The sequence below is a fragment of the Amblyomma mixtum genome, chromosome 10, assembly GCF_055824585.1.
Source record: "Amblyomma mixtum isolate Tamu chromosome 10, ASM5582458v1, whole genome shotgun sequence".
Lineage (NCBI taxonomy): Eukaryota > Metazoa > Arthropoda > Arachnida > Ixodida > Ixodidae > Amblyomma > Amblyomma mixtum.
The window spans coordinates 79,520,765-79,542,737 of record NC_143021.1 but is presented as its reverse complement, the minus strand read 5'-3'; the positions used below and the strand labels follow the sequence as shown (position 1 = coordinate 79,542,737).

At 46.9% G+C, this 21,973-nt stretch overlaps 1 protein-coding gene across 1 annotated transcript in view; it reads right to left on the bottom strand.

Moving 5' to 3' along the window:
* LOC149326250 (uncharacterized) overlaps positions 1-14,877 on the bottom strand; it is a 60,107-nt gene extending 45,230 nt beyond the window's left edge. The window contains exons 1-2 of the mRNA XM_089564518.1: positions 13,537-14,877; positions 10,679-10,853 (exon numbers count right to left, since the gene is read on the bottom strand). Of these exons, the coding sequence (XP_089420644.1) occupies positions 10,679-10,853; positions 13,537-14,534 (1,173 nt within the window). The 5' untranslated portion in view covers positions 14,535-14,877. The remainder of the gene's footprint in view (positions 1-10,678; positions 10,854-13,536) is intronic.
* Positions 14,878-21,973: the final 7,096 nt, after the last annotated feature.

Genomic DNA, 21,973 nt, shown 5'->3' with positions numbered 1-21,973 from the left:
CTATAAATCAGGGCTAGACGTACACTCTAAAAACGGTAACCTTTAGGTAACCTTTGTAAATGTGCGCATTTTCACATTGAAGTATACCTATTATTTAAAGGTTACACAATGTAACCTTTGTAAAAGTTACAAATGGTAAAGGTTACTTTTTTTACGCATAGGTTAAGAAACTTTTTTAACGCTGTAACCTTTACAAAGGTATACTTCATTCAGTTAGCCATAGGTTACGTGCTCGAAAATATGTAACCTTTGTACGCCACAATGGCTGGCTTAAAAATGGCAAAAATGTTGTTGCAACTGGCTGAAGGTGATGAAATACAGAGCTCTGCTGGATTTCAATTTGAATGGAACAAAAATTGGCCGAAGAAGAGAATGGTTTAAAAAAGGAGAAAAATGACAAACACCGGAATATGATAGGCAAATTTTTCATTGACTCCAACATCTTCAAGACTAGAGGAAACACAAAAAAACAAATCTTGCCAAATATTGTCTACATTAAAGAAAAACTAAGGAATGCAGGTATGTTCAAGGCACCATTTTTGCAAACTTTTTTCAAAAAAATATATCACAATAAATGGGCATGCAAGGCACTGAAATATGGGACCATATTACAGTATTACTGTTGGCATGGCAAAGAGAACCACGTTGAACAAGCAACTCAATTAAGCATGCTCAGATGAAGTCTCGCTTCGAGTAGAGCTTGACTACAGCATATCACTCTTATTGCTATGTAAATAAAAAATAGGCACTGCAATTGTAGTACCAAAAAGAACAAAATAAAAGCTCTATTATTCAAGACCTAGTGCCAAGTCCACTTGACATTGTGTAAGGGATACAACAGACACAAAATATAAGCGGCAAAAATATAAGAGAAGGCAATGTTTTCTTCACATATTTTATCACACTTCTTAAAAGAAAGATTAAAATGACTATACAATTAGAGATCAAGAAAGGTGTTCCAAGCAGTGCAGATAACATTAGTTCTTTTAAAGCTTGCGGCCACATACAAACGTAAACAACTATCAATCGATCTAAACATCTTGGCTAAACAGCAACCAGAGATATAATTGTACCTAACAGCTTTCAGAGGTACACAACATCAGCAAATTCAGAACAACTTGCCTAGATTATATAAACAAAAGCCCTTTGTGACTCCTCCAGTCACTTCATTAACAAAGATGCACAATGACGTGACCAATAACTTGTAACATTAACAGTGCTATAAGCCTGACAACACTCTCATAAGTAAGTACATCAACTTGTGTACTGCAGTTAAAAAAACATGCTCGATTTAGCTGTAGAAAATATACTTGAACATATTAGAAAGTGAACAATTGAAACACGTTTCTTTGCAGAAAATTAGAACAAATTATTCTTTTTCAAGAGCATGAACAAGATCTTAAGTCGGATCGTCATTAGTCCACGTGGCACTCAAGTGTATGGCAGGGCAATCTTCTGCAGCAGGATGAGTATGGCGGAAAATGCCGGTGGATACTTGAGGTTCTTTATGTAATATGTCACCAGGCAGAAGATGAGGGCACGCTCTAGGTTGCCGTTGCTGATCGAGATCAGTTCTTTACTACTTCCAACGTAAACACAAGTGTGTTCAGCACAGGTATACGTATACATGGGGTGCAGTCACTTGCAACTCTTCAGGCAGTGGGATCTGTGTAATGTTAAATTAGAGCCAGTGAGCAACCATTCATACTTAAAGCATGGCTGATATTCTCACCAGAGTGAAACATGGTATACAAAGAAAGTCGCAGTGCCTACCGCATCGCAGCGCCGCTGCTGCGATTGCTGCGCTGTTGCTTCCGCAATTCTACTCAGCATGGTGATGGGTCAAACCACAGCCAATTTTTTTTTACTGGGCCGAGTTGTATTGCCAAAATCGCATGGCGCACCAATCAAATGATAATCATTGAAACGACGTGCGAAGTTCCAGAATTCAGATTCCAAACAAAAGTACCACTCCGTAGTGAAAACAGCGCGGGAAAACGAGACGAGCGAAGAAAGACACAACACATCGTCTCGTTTTCCCGCGCTGTTTTCACTATGAATCAATACTGTTAAAAATGACCAAAACGGGAGGGGAGCGAGTAAGGACACTCGACGCACACACAGATTTATGAGAATAAACAACGGATATATTGCAGTTACAACTTAATTCGTGTTAGCGCACTTCAATACGGCTCGCACTGTCTTACACAGGTGCGCTTAGATCGCTCGTGCACCACACACCCTGCGCTGCGCTTCCCGCCGCCAACGCCGATGAGTCCATGCGCCGCACTCGCGAAAAACAACCATCACAAATACAAACGGCATCCAGACGGCGCCGGGAAGAGAGGAAAGAGGATAGGCAGGCAATGCGGTAGGCACTCAGGACCGACCGGCGCACCGAGCCAGATTCACGTGAACGCCACTTGAGTCGAGGAGACGACTGCCGCCGACTGGGCGGGAGTATAGCGCCGATGTGGAATTGCGTCATAAGACAGCTTACAATACCAACTCGCCCAAATCGCATCCTTAATTAAAAAAGTACTGCCATGCGTTTTAAGCGCGCTCTTTAGTACGTATGCAAAAAAAAACGCGCGCACACGCATGCAAACGATCAAGAATTAGCGCTGGATTACCCCCAAATTATCGCACCTAATGACCCCAAATGACATACGACAACAATAGTCTAAAACCAATATTCTGGATAACCAAACCCCGGGAAATAGGTGAATGAGGCACTCAAACTACTGAACCAGATTTCGCTTCGAAGTGCACTCAACGAGGCTTAGAAATGAAGCTGCTTTGGCAAACAAAGACACTTTGACAAGCACGAAATAAATGACTTCGCAAGTAGTTACTGTGCATGTGGCAAAAAAAAAGGACGCTCACCCAAGGCCGTTATTCTTCCATGAACCCCTGGAACATGATTGCAGTAGTCGTAACGAATAGCGTTTGGCGCGGAGCTGTCAGCCGCGCATACGACCACGTAGCGTCTACAGTCACATTGAGGTTCGTTGCAGCTGCCGCGCAGCGTTCCCCACAGGTCCCTGCTGCTTAGCGACATTACCCCAAACAAATCACTGCAGAAACGCCACCAAAAGACGGCGTGGTTCACGAACGGTTCCAACTCTCGGTTCCAAGAACAAAGCAGCCTCCGCAACGCTGCAACGTGCGAGCCTTCCCGCCGTCCAGACTTGCCGGCATGCCTGCCGGCGTGAAACGTTGCCAAGCGTTTTGAAACAGAAGCGCCGCTTTTCATTGGGTGAAGCGCCGGCCTTCTGCGCATGCGCGTCTCACGCATACTGGAGCGGCCGTCATGGTATATTTTGAGTAGTTCCTTGCCAATCACTCGTTTCTTATAGACGCCGCCGTTTGTACCGTGGGCGAATTACGTTTTGATTTGTGATATATATTTGCCACCTGAAATGATACATTGGAAGCGTATGTAGAGAGCCACATGAAGGGAAGTCGAATCGCGCACTCGGCGGCGTGCAAATGTGGTTACGTCCTCTGACGCCTTCCGCTGCCCTTCCATATATCTGCTTTTTTTACAATTAATTGCGACAGTTGTTATCGCGTATCGGTTCCAGAAAGATGAGAAATAGGCTCTATCCGAGTCATCGAGAAATTACATGCAATTTGAAATATTTGTTTAGTAACGTTTATTCGCGCAATAAAATCGGTACAGAACATGCTTAGAGAAGTAGCACGTTGGGTTTCTTTGCAAAACTCATGGATAGGAATCGAACATTCAAGATGTGTTGTCAAATATATTCAGCCACAAAATACTGCATTTGCATTTCATTCGCAGCCTCCTTTGGCAAATGTGAAGGCAGATATCTGATAACGCGCGATTCATTGTGGCTGCGACCCAAAACAGCAGTATCGGGCTCATGCGATAGCTTACGTCGATGTCTCCGGCTTATTAAAGCATCTCCCTTGCGGTCGAAACAGCAGCACCATTGCATCCGAAAAGCCCATTCCCGCACATAAAGCAGCATACGTCCTGTATATGTCCATATCTCCTGGCTTGACGACGCATATAGGTTACCGTGCTGCCAAAAGGTTAATGCGCAAAGGTTACTTGGCAATTTTTTCATCGTAACCTTTGAAACGGTTGACTTTTGGCGTTGTAGCCTTTAAGCTCCCCAAAAATAAACAACACCTAATGAACACATAAAAAACACATCACTTGCAACCTTTGTGACAAAAGTCACGTCCAAAAGTTACGTTATAGGTTACTGTGTTCAGAGTGTACTGCATACAGATTCCCTGTTGGTTTATAGTGATCATTTTCAAATATTTCGGTCTTCGTATATTTATTGCATTTGGCGTTTTTTTTTATGAAACGACATACTGTTACCCAAAGCGGCTGCCCGCTAGCTATAGTAGGATACAACTTAAAAAAACAACAGTTGCTAACACTGGGCCGCCCTCCGCGGCGTCCTGTTTTACTACGCTGGCCAATCGCAACAGTAAACGATATCAGCCTTTTAATGTTTCACTATATCAAAGAATTGACGGATACAAGTTCTAGAGTTTATAATCGTTTTCTTGTGAAAAGTTGCTTTGTTTAGGTAACAAGAACCGTTTAAGCAGCGGAGTACTTTTCATCGGGTAGGAATTCTGTGCGCTGAGGCTGAATGCGGGCGAAGTTTCACTGCAGACTTGTTTTGTATCCGACTATAAGGGTTTTTGGCATGAAACAGCAAAGTTGGACGCGTTACTTCTAGTGAGCGATTCAAACTATATTCTAGTTTTTCACTCCACAAAATTTTTTACCCTTCTTTCCCTTCTTCATTTCTTCCTAAATAATTTTGGAATTGTGAACAGGCCCCAAGCACTAAGGAGAAGTATAACAGGCCAGAGTGCTCCAAAAACATCAAGCGGTCCATTCATTCTGTCCCGAAGATGCAAGAAAAAAAAAAGAAAATTTGAACTCGAAAAGTGGTAATGAGGAATGGAAAGGCGTAGTAACTGGTTCAGACCCTGTGGACACCTCAACTCTTTATCTTTCTTTTTTTACTCCAGCCTTCATTTCTACCAATTTTCGGGCGTGGGAGGCATTCACCGAGAGGGAGACAGCTGCCATACCTCTTGTTTTCTCATAACCAATTTTAATTTTCAATGAGGTGGAAGCAACGAGCTCGAGGCAGCGCGTTTCAGTCGCTTGTCATTGGCCCCCAAACGCGTGAGAATATAGCTCGTATCATCACCATCATCATCAAAAACTTTATTATCAAAGAGAGAAGTTTTGGAACATGCTGGCTCCAGAGCCTCACTGCCGCCCCACTGCACTCAAGCGCTTATGTTCCTAGTGTCCATAACGCTGGCAGACCGTTTGGTAGCCATAGTCTGAATGACCGGGTCCTCGAAGCGCAGCAGGGCCTCCCATTCCTCCACTGTCTTAATGCGCTCTATAGTCCCCGCGAGAGAAGATCGGCCGGCCATTAAGAAAGGAGATGGAGAGAAGAAGCGACAGGTTCGGAACAGAGAGTAGAGTGTAGAGTGAAGAAAAATGGGTGATGGTGAGAGAGGATGAAAAGACGATAGGAAAAAATGGGTGCTTGGAAGTCAGAGCTTCGGGCTTGTAGATTCAACGCCACCGACATAAGTTCTGCGTGATTGGGCGCTGCAGACATTTTAGTTGCAACTTTAACAACACAGTATAGGCACTCCTATGTGCAGCATGTTAAGCCCAGGTGTGTCTATAGTGTCATCAGGTTTTGCGCAGACCGACAGTTACCGCAATTTTTTCTTCCTGGGAATTGGTATGCCACCAGAGTGAGGACAAGGTGTATCAAACTGCGGTGCCGGATGACATCCACCCGTATGAACAGGTCCTGAACCACTCCGTGGCTTGAACAATAACGCCCTATGATTTTTTTCTTTATAAATTGACCACAATGTGACGGAACTCTGATGCAGTGGCGTGGCCCCGGTGGTAAGTTCGAGCTGCATGGAATGATGCAGCTTGACAATGGTTTGGTTTATGGCGTCGAACGTCCCAAAGCGACTCAGGCTATGATGGACGCCGTAGTGAAGTGCCCCGGAAAGTTCTACCACCTGGGGTTCTTTAACGTGCACTGACATCGCACAGCACACGGGACTCTGGAACTTTGCCTCCATCGAAATTCGACCGCCACGGCTGGGATCGAACCCGCGTTTTTCGGGTGAGCATCCGAACGCCATAACCACTCAGCCACCGCGGCGGCATAGCTTGGCAGTGGTTATCAATGTCAGGCCGTCTCATTCCGTTTGTGTACTACGCTTACGCTCTCTTATTCAGTGTTTTCACGACGGAAAGCTCGGTCTACCGACACTGCGCTTGTTCGCGACAACGTAGAAGTGTCTTGTGCAGCTTTGGTTGCACCTGTTTCGTATATTGCGCCCTGAATTCCTCACAGGAAGTGAACGAAGAGATGAGGCATTAGGCCTATTTCAAATCTAGTGAAGGCAGCGGCGTGCTGCGCGTGAGTGAGTGCGGTTATATTCCTTTTAGCAGGAAAAAAGCGTTCCACCCACGAGGCAAGTAATATCCTTGAGATATACAAACTTGTTGTGAAGAAAAAGCCTGCCGGCGCCGGCATCTTCCTGCCTGGTTAGGGTTAGGCTGCCTTCTGCCGCGAATCCTTATGCGCCTTAATCTCAACGATCCATTTCGTCTTCTCCGCAAGGGCACCTTGAGTGGTGGCGCCAAGCAACATCACTTTGTGTCTCAAGGTGATGGTCCTTGGCGCCACCATGTACCTTTAGCTCCTATACCGAAGCCGTCATCCGTATCGTGGCCATAAACTGTAGCGGTTAGGGCCATGGCCTAGTCGGCTGGCTCCGGGACCTTCCGGTGAATATGACGGTGAACCACAGGCGACATATTAAGAACCATTAGTGTACCAATATCGCATGAGTACTTCTTGTTCCAAAAAGCCTGAGCGGTTCCTGAAAAAAAGCTACACCCATGAAAGCTCCACCAATACCCGACCTGACTGGGATCACTTTCCTCATTTCCTGGTTATCAACATCATCATCATCGCATTTTATTCTTATTGCAGCATTCCAAATTACAAAAGACTTTCCGGACCAATAGCCACAGCCTAGTGAGAGGTCCGACAGAAAGAAATAAAATGCAGGCAACAATAATATAGCAAATACATGAGGATGAGTAAAACTCAAAATTTAACAATTGGTGCGTTATTCCCTCTCTGGTAGGTAGCGGCCCAATTTCTGTAATGTCCGTTTTTGTCATCGCTACAATCCTTGAGAAAGTTATAGGAAAAAAGTACGAAGAAAAAAAATTTCCATCTGGTGACATTCTTATTTCAGTGTCGCAGTGTAGGGTTGTAGAAGAACATGAAGAACGGGTTGTTCTGAATCCAGCGTTCCAACTCCGATACGCGGCTGATGGACTGTACAAAGATATTTGTGGCAGTCAGTGCATCGGGTGCTCTGTTCGACGAAAAGCTATTCGCAGCAATCGGTGCGCCGGCGGTGCCGAAAACCTTGCGCAAGAGAATAGTTCGAAGTAGTGTTCATTTGAACCATATAACTAATAATATTCCGGCTCCGAACACAGTTTGAATGTGTTTATATATTCATACAACGGAAGTATTCGCCGAGAGAACACGAAGAACGGGTTATTCTGAACCCAGAGGTAATAAGGTCCAACTCCGGTAGCGGCTGTTGGACTGTACTTGAAATTTTGTGCCAGTCAGTGCATCGGGGGCCCTGTTCGACGAAGCGCTATCCCCAGGTATCAATGCGCCGGCGGTGCAGAAATCTTTGCGCAACAAAATAGCTCGAAGCAGTGTTCATTTCAACCATACAACTAATAATGAACTGCCTCCCAATGCAGTTTAAGTCGATATATATGTTCATAGATCAGAAGCATTCACCGTGAGAAGAACATGAAGAACGGGTTGTTCCGAATCCAGCGGTCCAACTCCGATACGCGGCGGATGGACTGTACAAAAATGTTTGTGCCAGTCAGTGCATCGGGGGCCCTGTTCAACGAAACGCTATCCCCATCTAACGGTGCGCCGGTGGTGCCGAAAGCCTTCCACAACAAAATAGTTCGAAGCAGTGCTCATTTCAACCATATAACTGATAATATTGCGGCTCCCAATTCAGCTTAATTCTGTTTATATATTCACAGATACGAAGTATTCGACGCGAGAAGAACATGAAGAACGGGTTGTTCTGAATCCAGCGTTCCAACTCCGATACGCGGCGGATGGACTGTACAAAAATGTTTGTGCCAGTCAGTGCATCGGGGGCCCTGTTGAACGAAACGCTATCCCCATCTAACGGTGCGCCAGTGGTGCCGAAAGCCTTCCAAAACAAAATAGTTCGAAGCAGTGCTCATTTCAACCATATAACTGATAACATTGCGGCTCCCAATTCAGTTTAATTCTGTTTATATATTCACAGATACGAAGTATTCGACGCGAGAAGAACATGAAGAACGGGTTGTTCTGAATCCAGCGGTCCAACTCCTTATAAGCGGCTGCTGGACTGTAAAAGGAATTTTGTACCAGTAAGTGCATAGTGGCCCTGTCCGACGAAACGCTACCAATACTGTCGGTGCGCTGGTGGTGCCGAACGCCTTGCGCAACAGAATAGTTCAAAGCAGTGTTTATTTCAACCATATAAGCAATAATATTCCGGCTCTCAACACAGAAAATGGTTGTAGGGCAGAAACAGACAACACACAGAAAGCTAGACGGGACAGTGCGCCTGTCCCGTCTAGCTTTCTGTGTGTTGTCTGTTTCTGCCCTACAACAATTTTCTGGAAACATGCACCTACTAGCCCCCCAACAAGTATTACTCTCAACACAGTTTAAACCTGTTTATATATTCATACATCCGAAGTATTCGCCGAGAGAAGAACATGAAGAACGGGTTCTTCTGAATCCAGCGGTCCAACTTCCATACGCCGTCTGCTGGACGGTACAAAAAATTTGTGCCAGTCAGTGCATCGGGGGTCCTGTTCGACTAAACGCTGTCCCAGGTATCAGTGCAGAGCCGGTGTCCAAAGCCTTGCGCAAAAAAATAGTTGGAGGCAGTGTTCATTTCAACCATATAACTATCAATATTCCGGCTCCCAACAGAGGTTAAATCTGTTTATATATTCTTAGATAAGAAGTATAACACAGAATTCTTAAGATCAGCTAAAGGGAAAACAGAGCCTTAAGTCATGGAGGCGTATTTTATAAGAAAAGCTGGGAAAAAGTGAGTCGGCGCACCTGCTATTCATTTACTTGGCAATGAGGTTGAATTTCTGGATGGATACCTGTAGGTGTGAACTATATCCTAGGACTACTTTCGGTAAGCACCATTTCTTGTTGTTGTAAGTCGTCCGTGTCCTTTTTGCGCTATGTTTTCGGAGAACTGTTACCAACTAGCCCAAACCACGCTACTGTTGCATCGAAGTTCTCCTACATTGGGCTCTTTTCTATCCTCATTTGCCACCGTTCTTCCTGTGATCACCTGTGTCAACCTCATCGCCACAACTGCAAGTCAGTCAAGGGTAGTGGCGTTTTGCTTGAAACGTCGGCTCATCCCTTGGGAGGTGCAAGCCTTATTATGAGCCGTGCCCACATCATGGGGAAATGCACGAATAATCTGCAAGAATATGAAAAGTGAGTATTGGAGACAAGTTAGGCTATACCATGATTGGCTTTGAGTCCTCGTTTTGGAACAGGCTACGGAAAATCCTAGAACACTAGCGGAATTTAAGAAGCTAGCGGAGCAGACGACTGAGTTCTTGTGGCTATGAGCGCATCTTGGCCTGCCACAAACAAGGAAATCATAGGAAGGAACAGGTGAGGACGTTAACGTTCTGAGACGCGCTGTCATTTCTCTTGAAATAAGGAATATTTTAGAGAAAGGACTGAAGTTTGTGCACCAGCCGCCTGTGCAAAGGCAAGCATTAATGGCGTGTGTTCGTCAAACGGGGGCAAGAGCAAAGGAAAAGGAGAGAGAGGGTCTAATTGAAGATGGGATAGCCTGCCTGAAGAGTAATGAAAGGCCCCTGATCAATAGAAAACCCCCGTTTCAAAAAATGACCGCTTATCTGCACCAACAGAATCTGGTTGCGCTGCATTGCGACAAAGAAGGCGGCTTTGCCGTCTTACCAGCTGGCATGTGTTAGGATGAATGAACATTTCAAAAGACGTTTATTCGTCTTTCCATTACAAAGAATCACTGGGTTAACAAGAGGCCGTGTTGCTTCTTTCGTGTCCAACACCTGAGTCTGTTCTTTACGCGCCGCGCGAGCGCTCGTCCTCCTCATCCTCTCCTCACATCACTCTCTCCTCCCACGGGCGGCTCGGGTTGCTCGGACTCAAAGTTCGGGTTGCTCGCCCTCCGGCGAAGGATCTCCGTCGGCGGGGATGAGCTGGCGCTCACATTCGGCCATCCTGTGCCACCGACCGCCCCGGTCGGAATCGTCCTCGCGGCCCGATTCTTCCGAACTTGTCCCGTGGAATTCCCGGTCGCAAAGCTTCAGCTTGTCAACCGATGCAATACTGCTGTAAGCTATTCGCCTTTGCCGCCCCGGAGGCACGTTTTCGATGCGGTAGCGGTCGTTGGGAAGCCTTTCTCGGATGATATACGGTCCTTTGTATTTTTCTTTCAGTTTCCTTGACTCCCCACTTGCTGCCGGTTCTCGCTCAACTAGTACAACATCTCCGGGATTGTATGTCGGCGCTTCCACCCGCTTCCTGTTGTACCGCTCCTGTTGCTTGCGTTGGTCTTCTCGGATATTCTCCGCCGCTGCGGCTCGCCTGGTTTCAACTTCATGGTCAAATTCCTCGGCGAGGGCGTCTTCCACGGTGCCGCCCTTGATGCCTCGCGGCCTGAAGTTGAAGAGCAGTCCGAACGGAGTAGTTTTAGTGGCTTTCTGGAGCGTATTGTTTATGCCCCACATCACCTGAGGCAACGCAGAGTCCCAGTCTTTGCCGTTTGCATCTTTCGTCAAGCTTGCCACTGCCGGGGTTATCATGCGACTATATCTTTCGACTTGCCCGTTAGCTCGCGGAGTGGCAGTAGCGTTTTTGACGTGCACGATGTTGTAAGTTTGGCACGTTGCTTTGAATTTGGCACTTGTATAAGCAGTTCCGCGGTCCGTGATCACCATAGCCGGTGGGCCAAAGATTCCTGCCACATCGTGTAGAAACTGCGCCGCTGGTGCAGCTGATGTATTGCGGACTGCACGCAACAGTACGAACTTTGTGAAAGAGTCGACGACTACAATTATGTAGGCATTTCCGGACTTGCTTCTTACAAGTGGGCCTAGATGACCTATGTGTATTGATCGAAATGGCTTGTTGCCCTTGTCAATGCTGTGAAGTTTGCCCGGTCTCTTTCCAGATGGCGTCTTGTGGAAAAGACATTCGATGCAAGAAGCTATGTATCTTCGAACGTAACGCTTCATGCTGGGAAACCAATACCTTTCCCTAAGTTTCTTCAAGGTTTTCTCCACTCCAAAATGGCCAATGTCATCATGACATGTCCTGACGATTCTCCAGCGAGTCTGGTCTGGAACTACCCACAGCAGTCCTTCGTTCATGTCGGTTTCTTGGTTCTTCTTGAATACTATGCCATTACGCAACCGGTATTCGTTTTTGACGCGCCTGTCTTCTTTGGATAGGTCTTCTTTTTTTTTCTAGCCTTTCCTTCAAAGCTTGAACCTTTGGATCATTCAGCTGGGCAACGGTTAGCACGTCTTCTGTCGCTATGCATGTTGCAAGGATGTGAAGGCCAGGAACAATATCCGTCTCTTCTGGAGGGTCGTATGCAGAGCGGCTTAGTGCATCAACATGAGCCATTGCCGCCCCCTTACGATATTCCATGTCGAAGGTGAACTCTTGCAGTCGCAGCCACCATCTGCCAATACGGGGAAGCAGATTCCTTTTGCTCATCGTTGCCCGTACTGCGTTGCAGTCAGTGACCACCTTGAATTTCATCCCGATTAGGTACACTCGAAACTTTTCTAACGCCCAAACAACCGCAAGCGCTTCTGGTTCTTATGAGTGGTATCTCTCTTCGTAGTCAGTTGTCCGCCGGCTTGCGTAGATGACAGGATGAAGCTGCCCATCTGCTTGCTCTTGCAGAAGTATTGCTCCTAGGCCGTCTTTGCTGGCATCCGTGTGAACCTCTGTTCTTCCGTCGAACGCGAAATGCGCCAAAACTGGCCTTTCAGTCAACTTCATCTTCAGTTCAGTGAACGCGGCTTCGTGCACTGAAGTCCACTTCCAAACTGCGTCCTTAGACGTCAGTAGCGTTAGAGGTTTAGCAGTGCTGGCGAACCCTTTTACAAATCTTCGAAAATAGCTTGCCAGACCCAAAAACTGACACAACTGGTGTACATTCCTTGGTTCGGGAAAGTCAGCGACGCTCTGGATCTTTAAATTTCCGGGTCGCACTCCTCTGGCAGAAATGTCGTAGCCAAGGTAATCGACTTTCTCGAAGAAGAAACGGCACTTGCTTAATCGCAGCGTTAATCCCGCTCCACGGAGGACAATCAAAAGCATTCTCAGGTGGCCAAGCCCCTCTTCCACGGTCGTTGTGGGCAGCAGGATGTCATCCATGTAGGCGAGAGCCACGGTGTACCGTAGGGGACCCAGTACAGCGTTGATCATTCTCTGGAACACTGCCGGTGCGCTGGCCAAGCCAAATGACATTCGAACGAGTTCATAATGGCCGTCTGGAGTAACGAACGCAGTCCTGTGTCTCGATTCCTCGGTCATAGGAATTTGATAGTAGCCTGACGCAAGATCTAGGCTCGTGAAGAAGCATTTCCCTCTCAGACGGTCCAGTTGATCCTCAATTAAAGGCAGTGGATACCGGTCCTTTTTTGTGACACGGTTGAGGGCACGGTAGTCCACGCAAATTCGTTGCTCCCCTGTCTTTTTTTGCACCAGTAGGATAGGACTTGCATAATCCGATTTGGAGTCGACAACAATGCCAGCTTGCTTTAGTTCTTTAATCATTTCTTTTGTGTGTGCCCGTTCGGCGTAAGAGAGTCGGTAGGGACGAAATTTCACTGGCTCCAGCGTTGTTAGCTCAATGCTCATTTCAGCGGCATTTGTGCAGCCAATCTCTGAAACGGTGGTTGCGAAGCAGTCCCGATACTCAAAAATAAGCTGTTCGAGCTTTGCACGTTCCTCAGGAGCAACACCAGGACCTACTTGAATCTCTTCGCTCGGTATCAATAAGGGCTGGTCAGTGCTAATGTCCGACTCACCCTCTCGTGGCGATGCATCGTCTGGGTAGCAAATTTCCGCTCGTGCGGCCCGTTCGTTCTCTTTGATGGTCAGTTCATGATTGGAAATGTTCATTATAGGGACTACTGTTTCGTTGGTCCCGTCAACTCTGAGGACACAGCGTGGTATGCAATGCTCTCGACCTTCTTGGCACCTGAGCTGCATGTCCACGAAGACATCTGAGCGTGGTGCGCTACCAGTGGCGTAGAGCTTAACGAAACCCACGTATTTTGGGGGCACAACCGTTGTTTCCTTCGCCCATAGGCACACAGGCCGTTCTGGGAGCTCTGGAATTTCAATGGACTGAAGCGTGTCGTCTCTATTGTCCTCGTTCCTGTGCGCCTCAAAAATCCGCACTGTGTTCTTCCGCCTCACAATCGTGATGTGTGGTTGCTCGGTGAAAGGTTGGCCCACAAGTAGGGGTATGGACTGTGACGCGTCCGGCACGACCAGCACGGGAACGTCCGCTGTAGCTTGGTCGACCGTGAGGGTGATGTTCGTTTCCCCACACGGTGTCACATGTCCGGTCCCGTAGCTCCCGATAGTGAACGGCTTTGTCAACTTCGTGTAAGCGACTCCGATTCGGTTGGCATCCTCCTTCCGCAGAGTTACGCATTGGCTACCGAGATCGACGTATGCTCGTATGTCGCAGCCGTTCCCTTTCACCATCATAAAGTACTTTTCGTTCGCCTCTTCAGCGGCTCGGAGGTCAAAGCCCAACACGTTCTGGGCGACGCGCGCTCCTCTCTCCGTTTTTGCCCTGCAGTCTTTTTCTCCGTGGCCCACTCGTCCGCAAGCGTTGCATCTCGCCTTTCGCTGTGGGGCCGGGCAATTGAGGGACACGTGACCGTACTCGCTGCAGTTGAAGCAGAGGGGCTCTCCTCTTTCATTCCATGCCGGCTTCCTCCTCGCCTTCGGAGAAAGGTTCTTGTGGTCGGTAGTGTTCAAGGCCGACGCCATTGCTTCACTTTTGTTGCCATGGGCGTTGGCATATGCGGGGAAACGAGAATAGTTCGGGGGACCACTTGATTTTGAACTTTTGGAGGCAGTGTTTCCCAATCTTTCTTCGAGGCGTTTCAGGCAGTGAAGAAGGTCTTCCGGCGACTCGTACGTGCGTACGCTCACTGCTCTAATCACGTCGTCATCGTATAGCCCCGTGATGAGGTATTCAATGCAAGCTTCATCTGTGAGGTTGCAACGGCGAGCTTTCGAGAGCTTGTCGTAGCAATAACACTCGATGGGCTCACCGCGCTTTTGTCGTCGCTCCTGCATTTCTCGATGGAGTCGTTGGAATCCCGCTGTCGTGGGGAAGGCGCGCTTAATTTCTTCTTTCCATTCCGGCCAAGTTTTGTTGACGGAAGAGAGGGAGTCATACCATGTCTTCGCAGGCCCTTCCAACCTCTAGAGTGCGTTTCCAGATGTCAGCCGGTCGGACCAATGGTAGACTTGTGCCAAGTCGTCCACGCGTCTTATCCAAGCGTCTACTGTCGGAGAGCTGGATGACACCGGATCAAACAATGGCACTAATCGAGCTGTCTCTCCCGCTCCAAAGATGGGTGTGGCCGCTGCTTGCTGCATCTGAAGCAAGGTAATTCCGTTGATGGCTTTTCTCACTGCTGCCTGAACGCTGGCCTGCAGGATTTCCGCCACGTTAATCGTTGACTGAGGTATCGGAGGTAAGCTTCCACCTGTCACCACGTTGTCGGATCCGCCTTGGCTTGAGTCGTCGTCGGCGTCGTCGCTCCCGCCATCGCTGCTCGGTCGTCCGCCATCTTCGTTTGCCATATCCGTTGAAGATGCTCCGGTGCGGGTGACAGGCATGGTGGGGCTTGCCGCTTAACTTCGTAAGTTCGGGCGAACATTGACTCTATCCCACTTCTGAATTGTTAGGATGAATGAACAATTCAAAAGACGTTTATTCGTCTTTCCTTTACAAATGATCACTGGGTTAACAAGAGGCCGTGTTGCTTCTTTCGTGTCCAACACCTGAGTCTGTTCTTTACGCGCCGCGCGAGCGCTCGTCCTCCTCATCCTCTCCTCACATCACTCTCTCCTCCCACGGGCGGCTCGGGTTGCTCGGACTCAAAGTTCGGGCTGCTCGCCCTCCGGCGAAGGATCTCCGTCGGCGGGGATGAGCTGGCGCTTACACATCTTTCATGAAAAAGCGCTCTCCGCCATCCAAAAAAACTTTAACCAAGCCAAGTTTGACCCGAAGTGGTGCCGTCGTTCTGCAATTCATCTACTGGAAAAACTAGGTGCAGAAACTCTGCGTCAAGCAGTGAGAAGACCAAAAATGGACGTTTAGATGTATTTTACACTGCCCAAACACGCAAGCCTGTATGTCCGTTCAGGGTCATAGTGTCCGAGAACGGCACCTGGCAAAAGCTTGTTAGCTCCTACCTTGAACAGCACCTTAGCACCTTAAAGACTGAGGATCCGTTCCTCATCCGAAGTTGTAAAAAATTGGTAGTCAACCTCAAGCAGGGTCCTTTTTGTGACGTGAATGGTTTTTCAGTAGACATAGAAGACATTTATTATTCAGTGCCTCATGGAGAGTTACTCTTGGTGCTCCGAGAAACAATATGTGAAAGCGAGAAAATAGCCTTCCAGAACGGTGCGGAAACCAGCAACGATTCCTCCCTGTTTTTGCTGGAATTCTACCTTGCGTCCACAGGCATCTTTTGAGAAGGATATTTCTATATTCAATAAAGAGGCATTTGTATCGGTTCTTCTGTTGCACGTGTGTTATGCGACCTATTTTTATGCGCGATTGACAAATGCATTCAAGCCAATCTTTCTGACATTCCTGATTTGAAAGTGTTTAGACACGTTGACGATTTTCTTTTTATTTTTAGCAGGCGTCATGCAAGAATATGCGACGTTGTCAAGGAAGTGTTGAGCATATTTTCGGAGCTCGGTGCCGGGTTAAATTTCACTTGGGAATCACCTACAGATGACCGAATTCAGTTCTTAGGTATTGAATTGAATTTCACCAACCTTAATATCTGCTGGATGTACCATCCACGAACTAAAAAATGTCTGTTAGGCTTTGACAAAGCGCACTCTAAAGTTGTTAAGCGGGGTATCGTGTCTTCCTGTCTCTGCGGAGCAGCTACAAAATCCTGCACGCACCGCATGGCCGCTAGCAGCCATGAGCAATCCAGGCGCCTGCAAGAGGCTGGATTCCCGATAGACCTTGTGCTGGCAGTGTGTGAAAGCCTTTTGCAAAAGCTGAAAGCCTTCAAGGTTTGCTGTAGCGAGCAGGTAAGTGAAGAGAACAAAAGCAAGACTCTTGTCCAGGTAATGCCATATTATCATATGTTCTCACATAATTTCAAGAAGCTGAGAGCGCGTTATGATGTACAAGTAGTTTTATCTGCCCCATGTAAACTTTCCAAGGTCTCCACTAAGAAAATGGAAAAACGAGATGACCGCAACATCAAAGGAAGTTTGCGGAATGCAAGGCGAACGTTGTGTACAGAATTCCTATCAGCTGCGGGCGTCATTACATTGGGCAGACAGGAAGATTGAATGAATGAGAGAAGAATGAATGAGGAAGAATGAGAGGGCGATAGAACATAGATTTTGCGTACGAAACAAATCAGGAGGTAACCTTGCCGACCATTGCAAAGCATGTGAAACAGATGAAGAGAACGGATGCTATCCAAAATAGATGACGCAGAATTCTTAACATCACCTAAAGGAAAAACAGAGTGTGAAGTCATGGAGGCGTATTTTATAAGAAAAGCTGGGAAAAAGTGAGTCATCGCACCTTCTATTCATGTACTTGATAGTGAGGTTGAATTCTTGGATGGCTACCTGTAGGTGTGTATCATGTCTTAAGACAACTTTCCGTAAGCACCCTTTCTTTTTGTTGTGAACGGGAATGCTCCCACTTTTCCTTTGCGTTTTCTTGCTTCTATTCCTTGGCGTTTTATTATCTTTGACTTCATTTGTTATTTGCATTTCTCATATTTGCATAGCCCATTCCCCCCCCCCCTCGTTGTTTTAACGTGGAGCCCTCTACACTCATGTTTTATACTTTTCGTTTTATCCTTTTCTGTTTCGTTCTTTCTGTCCTCTTTTCATATCCATATTTTATAGTTTCGTAGTTTTGATTTTTTCATTTTACTATGTGTAGTTTCACAGCCTTTGTCTCTTTCCGGCGTAATTTTCTGTTATCTTTTACTTCCCTTGCCATGGTCATAAAGGTAATTTCCCCATTGCCATTCTGTCCTTCATCACCACGTGTTTGTCTTAGTGTGTAGCCTTGAACACTCCCTTCATCTTTCAGTCGATCTATTTTTGTCTCCTCATTTTTGCCGCTTTATTTGTTTGGCTCTTAACCTTGACAAGCTTGAAAAGCGCATTTTTGCAGTATGTAAGTTTTAATACGTGATGCCTATTTTCTGTTTCCCCAGCACCGTGTTTTTCTTTTCCTTGTTTTATTGTTTTTCTTTCCCTTATATGATCGTAATTTTTGCTTTAGACTGTGTTCTTGATCTCGATTGTGTTCTTTGCGCATGCTCATCGCTTGGTGGTGGTGATCAGCTCCTATATATTAGACGCGGTGGCATTTCAGAAATAAAGTTGCAAGTTACCGCCTGTCCTGTCTACTTCTGAGTCGTCCGTGTCCTTTTTTGCGCTTTGTTTTCGAAGAACGCCTTTAGTGATTGCTGTGATGCGCTGCTCATTCGGGAAGTGCTCCAGCCTACGCTAAAGAAAGATTTACCCTTGACGCCGTATGGGATACGATTCCTGGAGGTTAAGCCGGGTGTTTATAAATACAATGCAATTTTCCTTCTTGGCGTGCACAGTGTTTGGCGAAGCATGATGGGTGCACGACACTGCGATGAAGATGCGTGGTCTGTACGAGATTGCTTCAGAGAAAACATATTGTGACGAAAGGAATGGGTTTATTTACAGGAAGAACGGGGATATGGGAGTAAACAGCGAAACAGTGAACGGCCAACGTCGAGCCAGTCGTTGTTGTTGTTGTTGTTGTCCTCTAGATAATGGCACGTACCCACTGCGGGGGATTGGCCAAGACACAGGCGGCAACTGATAAGTGCACAAAATGTTAAACAAGAAAATAATGGTCGGAAAACAATAAAATAATTATGATAATAATAGCAATTAGGAGTCCCAGTCTCGAGTACGCGCCCCTTCGTCATCCTCTTCTCTTCCGCTGCGCCCTTCGTCTTCCTTCTTCACTTGCTCCACAGCGCGGCCCGGCGTAAGTTGCGTAGCGACCCGGCATTAATTCCGAAACAATATCCAAGCTGCGTGAAGTGTACAAGGAGCTATGTTTTGGAGATGAAGTTATCGAGTTGATGGGAGAGTTGTATTCCTGGAAACAGGTTTCATTTTCTCACGTGAGTGAAACAGATGTACGCTCTTGATGTTTGAGAGTTCCGCGCAGAACATGTTTGCGATCTGTTGTAATCTGCGAAAACAGGCAATAAAGACAAAAATAAAAAGAACTGGCATGGCGGAGTGGTTAGCGTGCTCATCTCACACTCCGGAGTCCCTTGTTCCAATCCCCAACTTGACCAATTTCCTACTCGGTTTTATTTATTTATTTATTTTAGTTGAAGCATCACTATACCATTCCTCGAATTGGTTGCATGGTTACTAGCCAAAGCACAATTGGCCCCGTCTGATATTCGCGCACTGTGACGTCACGACCATTTCGACCAATTGAAAAGCTTGACATTTCTCTCTGCAACTCTCGCTTACAACGATGAGGCATTAAAGGCTTCCGCCTTAAAACTGAGGCGACCCACGTTCGGAACCGACCTGGAGCTCCTTTCAGAATGGAGTTTGCCCAGCCGCACATTTCGTGTGGCGCACCGTGTTTGCGCCCAAACCCAGAATATGCCGAAACAAATCTTAACAGTCGGGAACATACGCAATACTATGAAAGCACAAGGACACCGCAGAGTAAATACATGACAGCTAGAAATCGCAGAATCTAAAAATTCTCTCAAAAACAGAGCACGAGTCGGGCCACGAAGGTAGCTCCAAATTTCTACAGTGCGCGAAAAAAAACAGCATCCGAACAAAGCAACCCAACGACTGAAAGGTGCAATATAAAGTTCGTGAGAGTTTCTTAGGCATGATGGCTTAGCAAACATAAATAGTTGCTAACTAATTAAAGAAGTGGACAGTTAAATAAACTGTGCAATAAGCTGAAACATTAAGAGCGTCGACGTGAAGAAAGCAGATTTATTTAGTTTCTTTATAAAACATTTCGTTATAAAATAAGTTCGAGGTTATTATGTAGGGGGGTACAGGCATGTAAGCAACAGTAAACAAATGAACCACAATTTCAAGAAACTACAAAAAAACAGATAAAAGCTTAGGAGTAGTTGCAAGAAAATTACAAAACACAAAATTAAACATCGAAGCGTAAAGGCAAAAAACAAAAACATGTACAGAGCAGCAGAGAGCAACGTTAACACAGCAACAGCAACGTCTCACAAACAATGGCATGAAAATAAAACGAGAATCGTCAATAACAGAAATACAAAACAGAAATCTAATGCACTAGTAATTTAACAACGTACCCAAGAAAGTTAAGCAGAGGTAGAGGCAGCCAATAGGTTATAAAATTTATCCGCATTAGTGACGGTAGCAACGTGTGAAGGCAGAGCGTTCCAGTCTGTTATAGTACGTGGTATCAATGAATGTGCATAGTTAGACGTACGACAGTACAAGCGCTTAACTTTAAGTGGACGGTCACGGAGGTCACGAATTGCAGAAGCCAAAAAAGTAATTATGAAGCGTTCATTGATGCGACAATTAACGAAAAAGTGACAAACGTGCAACTTTACGACGGAGACAAAGATCCTGAAGATCAGCGCGTTTCTTCAAGGCTGAGATGACTGGGTCGGTCTGGAACATGATGCCTAGCGTAGACATAAGCTCCGCTAGCTTTCTACCTTGCACCTTCCACTTCTTGTGGCCCCATAATTGAGCGGGGGCATTGAAATCGCCCACACTCAATAATGATTCCCAACCCGCTATCTTCAGTGCCCGGCTGAAGATATCTGAGAAAGTAATGTTTGAGCTTTGGCGGGCAGTGTATGCTCAATATATGTACACGGGGGTCACAGAGCCGCAGGGGTAACACGGTGACCATAGCGTACGAGTATGTTATCTCTATGTCGAGATTTACATCCTGTGCTGTGTACGACTTACGCACAAGAATACAGCTGGATGGGAGCCGCTGAAATGTGTTGTAGCCAGAAAGTTTGGCCGAAGCCCCAGGTTCTTGAAGCGCGACAATGATGCCATGAAATCGCAATGTTTCGGGGCAAATACGTAGGTGTGCTCGTTTCGCGTGGGCGCGAAAGCCTCTACAATTCCATTGCATTATGCCCAAAGGTTCCTGTCTTTTTTAACGAGGTATCCGTCCTGAGCCATGATGAAGGCTAGAGGCTGGCTGGCTCACCCCACCCACTGCGCTGGTGCCCTGCACGGTAGCGAGGGGGTTATCCTCATTTTCTTTCACAACAGCGCCGCGGCAAATTTTGATTGGACGGCCTACTTCCTTTACGGGTCCTGCTCGCCTAAATAATTTTGGGCTAGCCTGTATCCAGGCTTTAATGTTTTGGGTGACTTGCTGAGTTAAGGACACAGTTGGTGAGTTATGGCTGTCGCCAGCTGCTGCATTTGTGTTTGGATGATTTGGGTAATAATCGCTGGTGCTTGGGCCATGCAATCGACCACATTGTGCTCAATATGCATCATGCAACTTTCCAGATTTGCAGTGAGCGGATAACTTCACAACGGGGCGACGCTCGAGCACACAGACGTTGATTCATTAGCGTCATTCATCGTTTCCAAGAGAGGTAGCTCTGCCCTAGCGTTCTGTAATGCGTTCAGTTTGGGTTCCAGCGCGTTCTGGTTTTTGAGAAACGCTAGCTCTTTTCTGAGCTCAAGTTCGAGAGGGGAAGGGAAGGGAGAGGAAATAAAGGCGACGCCCGGCCAGTTGCTTACCTTTGATGTTGAAGGAGGGTTGTTGCCAAGAGGGGGAACTTCCCGGCCGGGCACCGGTCCCGGAGTTCGCCTTTTTGGAAGCCGGAGGTGGTTCTTTCCTGCTTCCTTGTTGCCCGGCAGCTTGGTCGGACTTTGGCGTTTTGTTCCCAGGGGACTTGCTCGGCTTGCTTGGTTGCACCCCTTGATGCTGCTAGGCTAGCGCTGTCGATCGTTGGAGACCGAAATTTGCCCCTGCAGTCCGCGGAGCCCGCCAAGTGGGCCTGCCCGCAGACCATGCATCATGGGGTACAGTCATGTTTTTTCAGACCCTGCTCGGAGGCGCCTGTAAAAATCCACACCTTCCGATGTCCGGGTGTGGGAGCTGCCGACCCAGTGGCCGATGTTCCCGCAGCGGTAGGATGCAAGGATCGTCGGTTTATATTCTCGCACAAGTGTGCAATTCCCAATTGAAATGCACGTAGCGGGGCACCTTGCGGCCTGCATAGGTGAGCACCGCTACATTGCTGTTTCGCAGTTTGCGCGCCACTCCACCTTATTCTTGAGGGTAGCCGTCGTCTCATCAGCCCACACCTTGATCACACCCCGGCACACATCACCATGCGAGTGACCTCGAGATTGGTTTAACTGCCAATTTATGAAGAGCGGAAAATCTGTGTCACTCTTGGAACACCCGCACTGTGCGATTAGCTTAGATATCCGAGAAATAA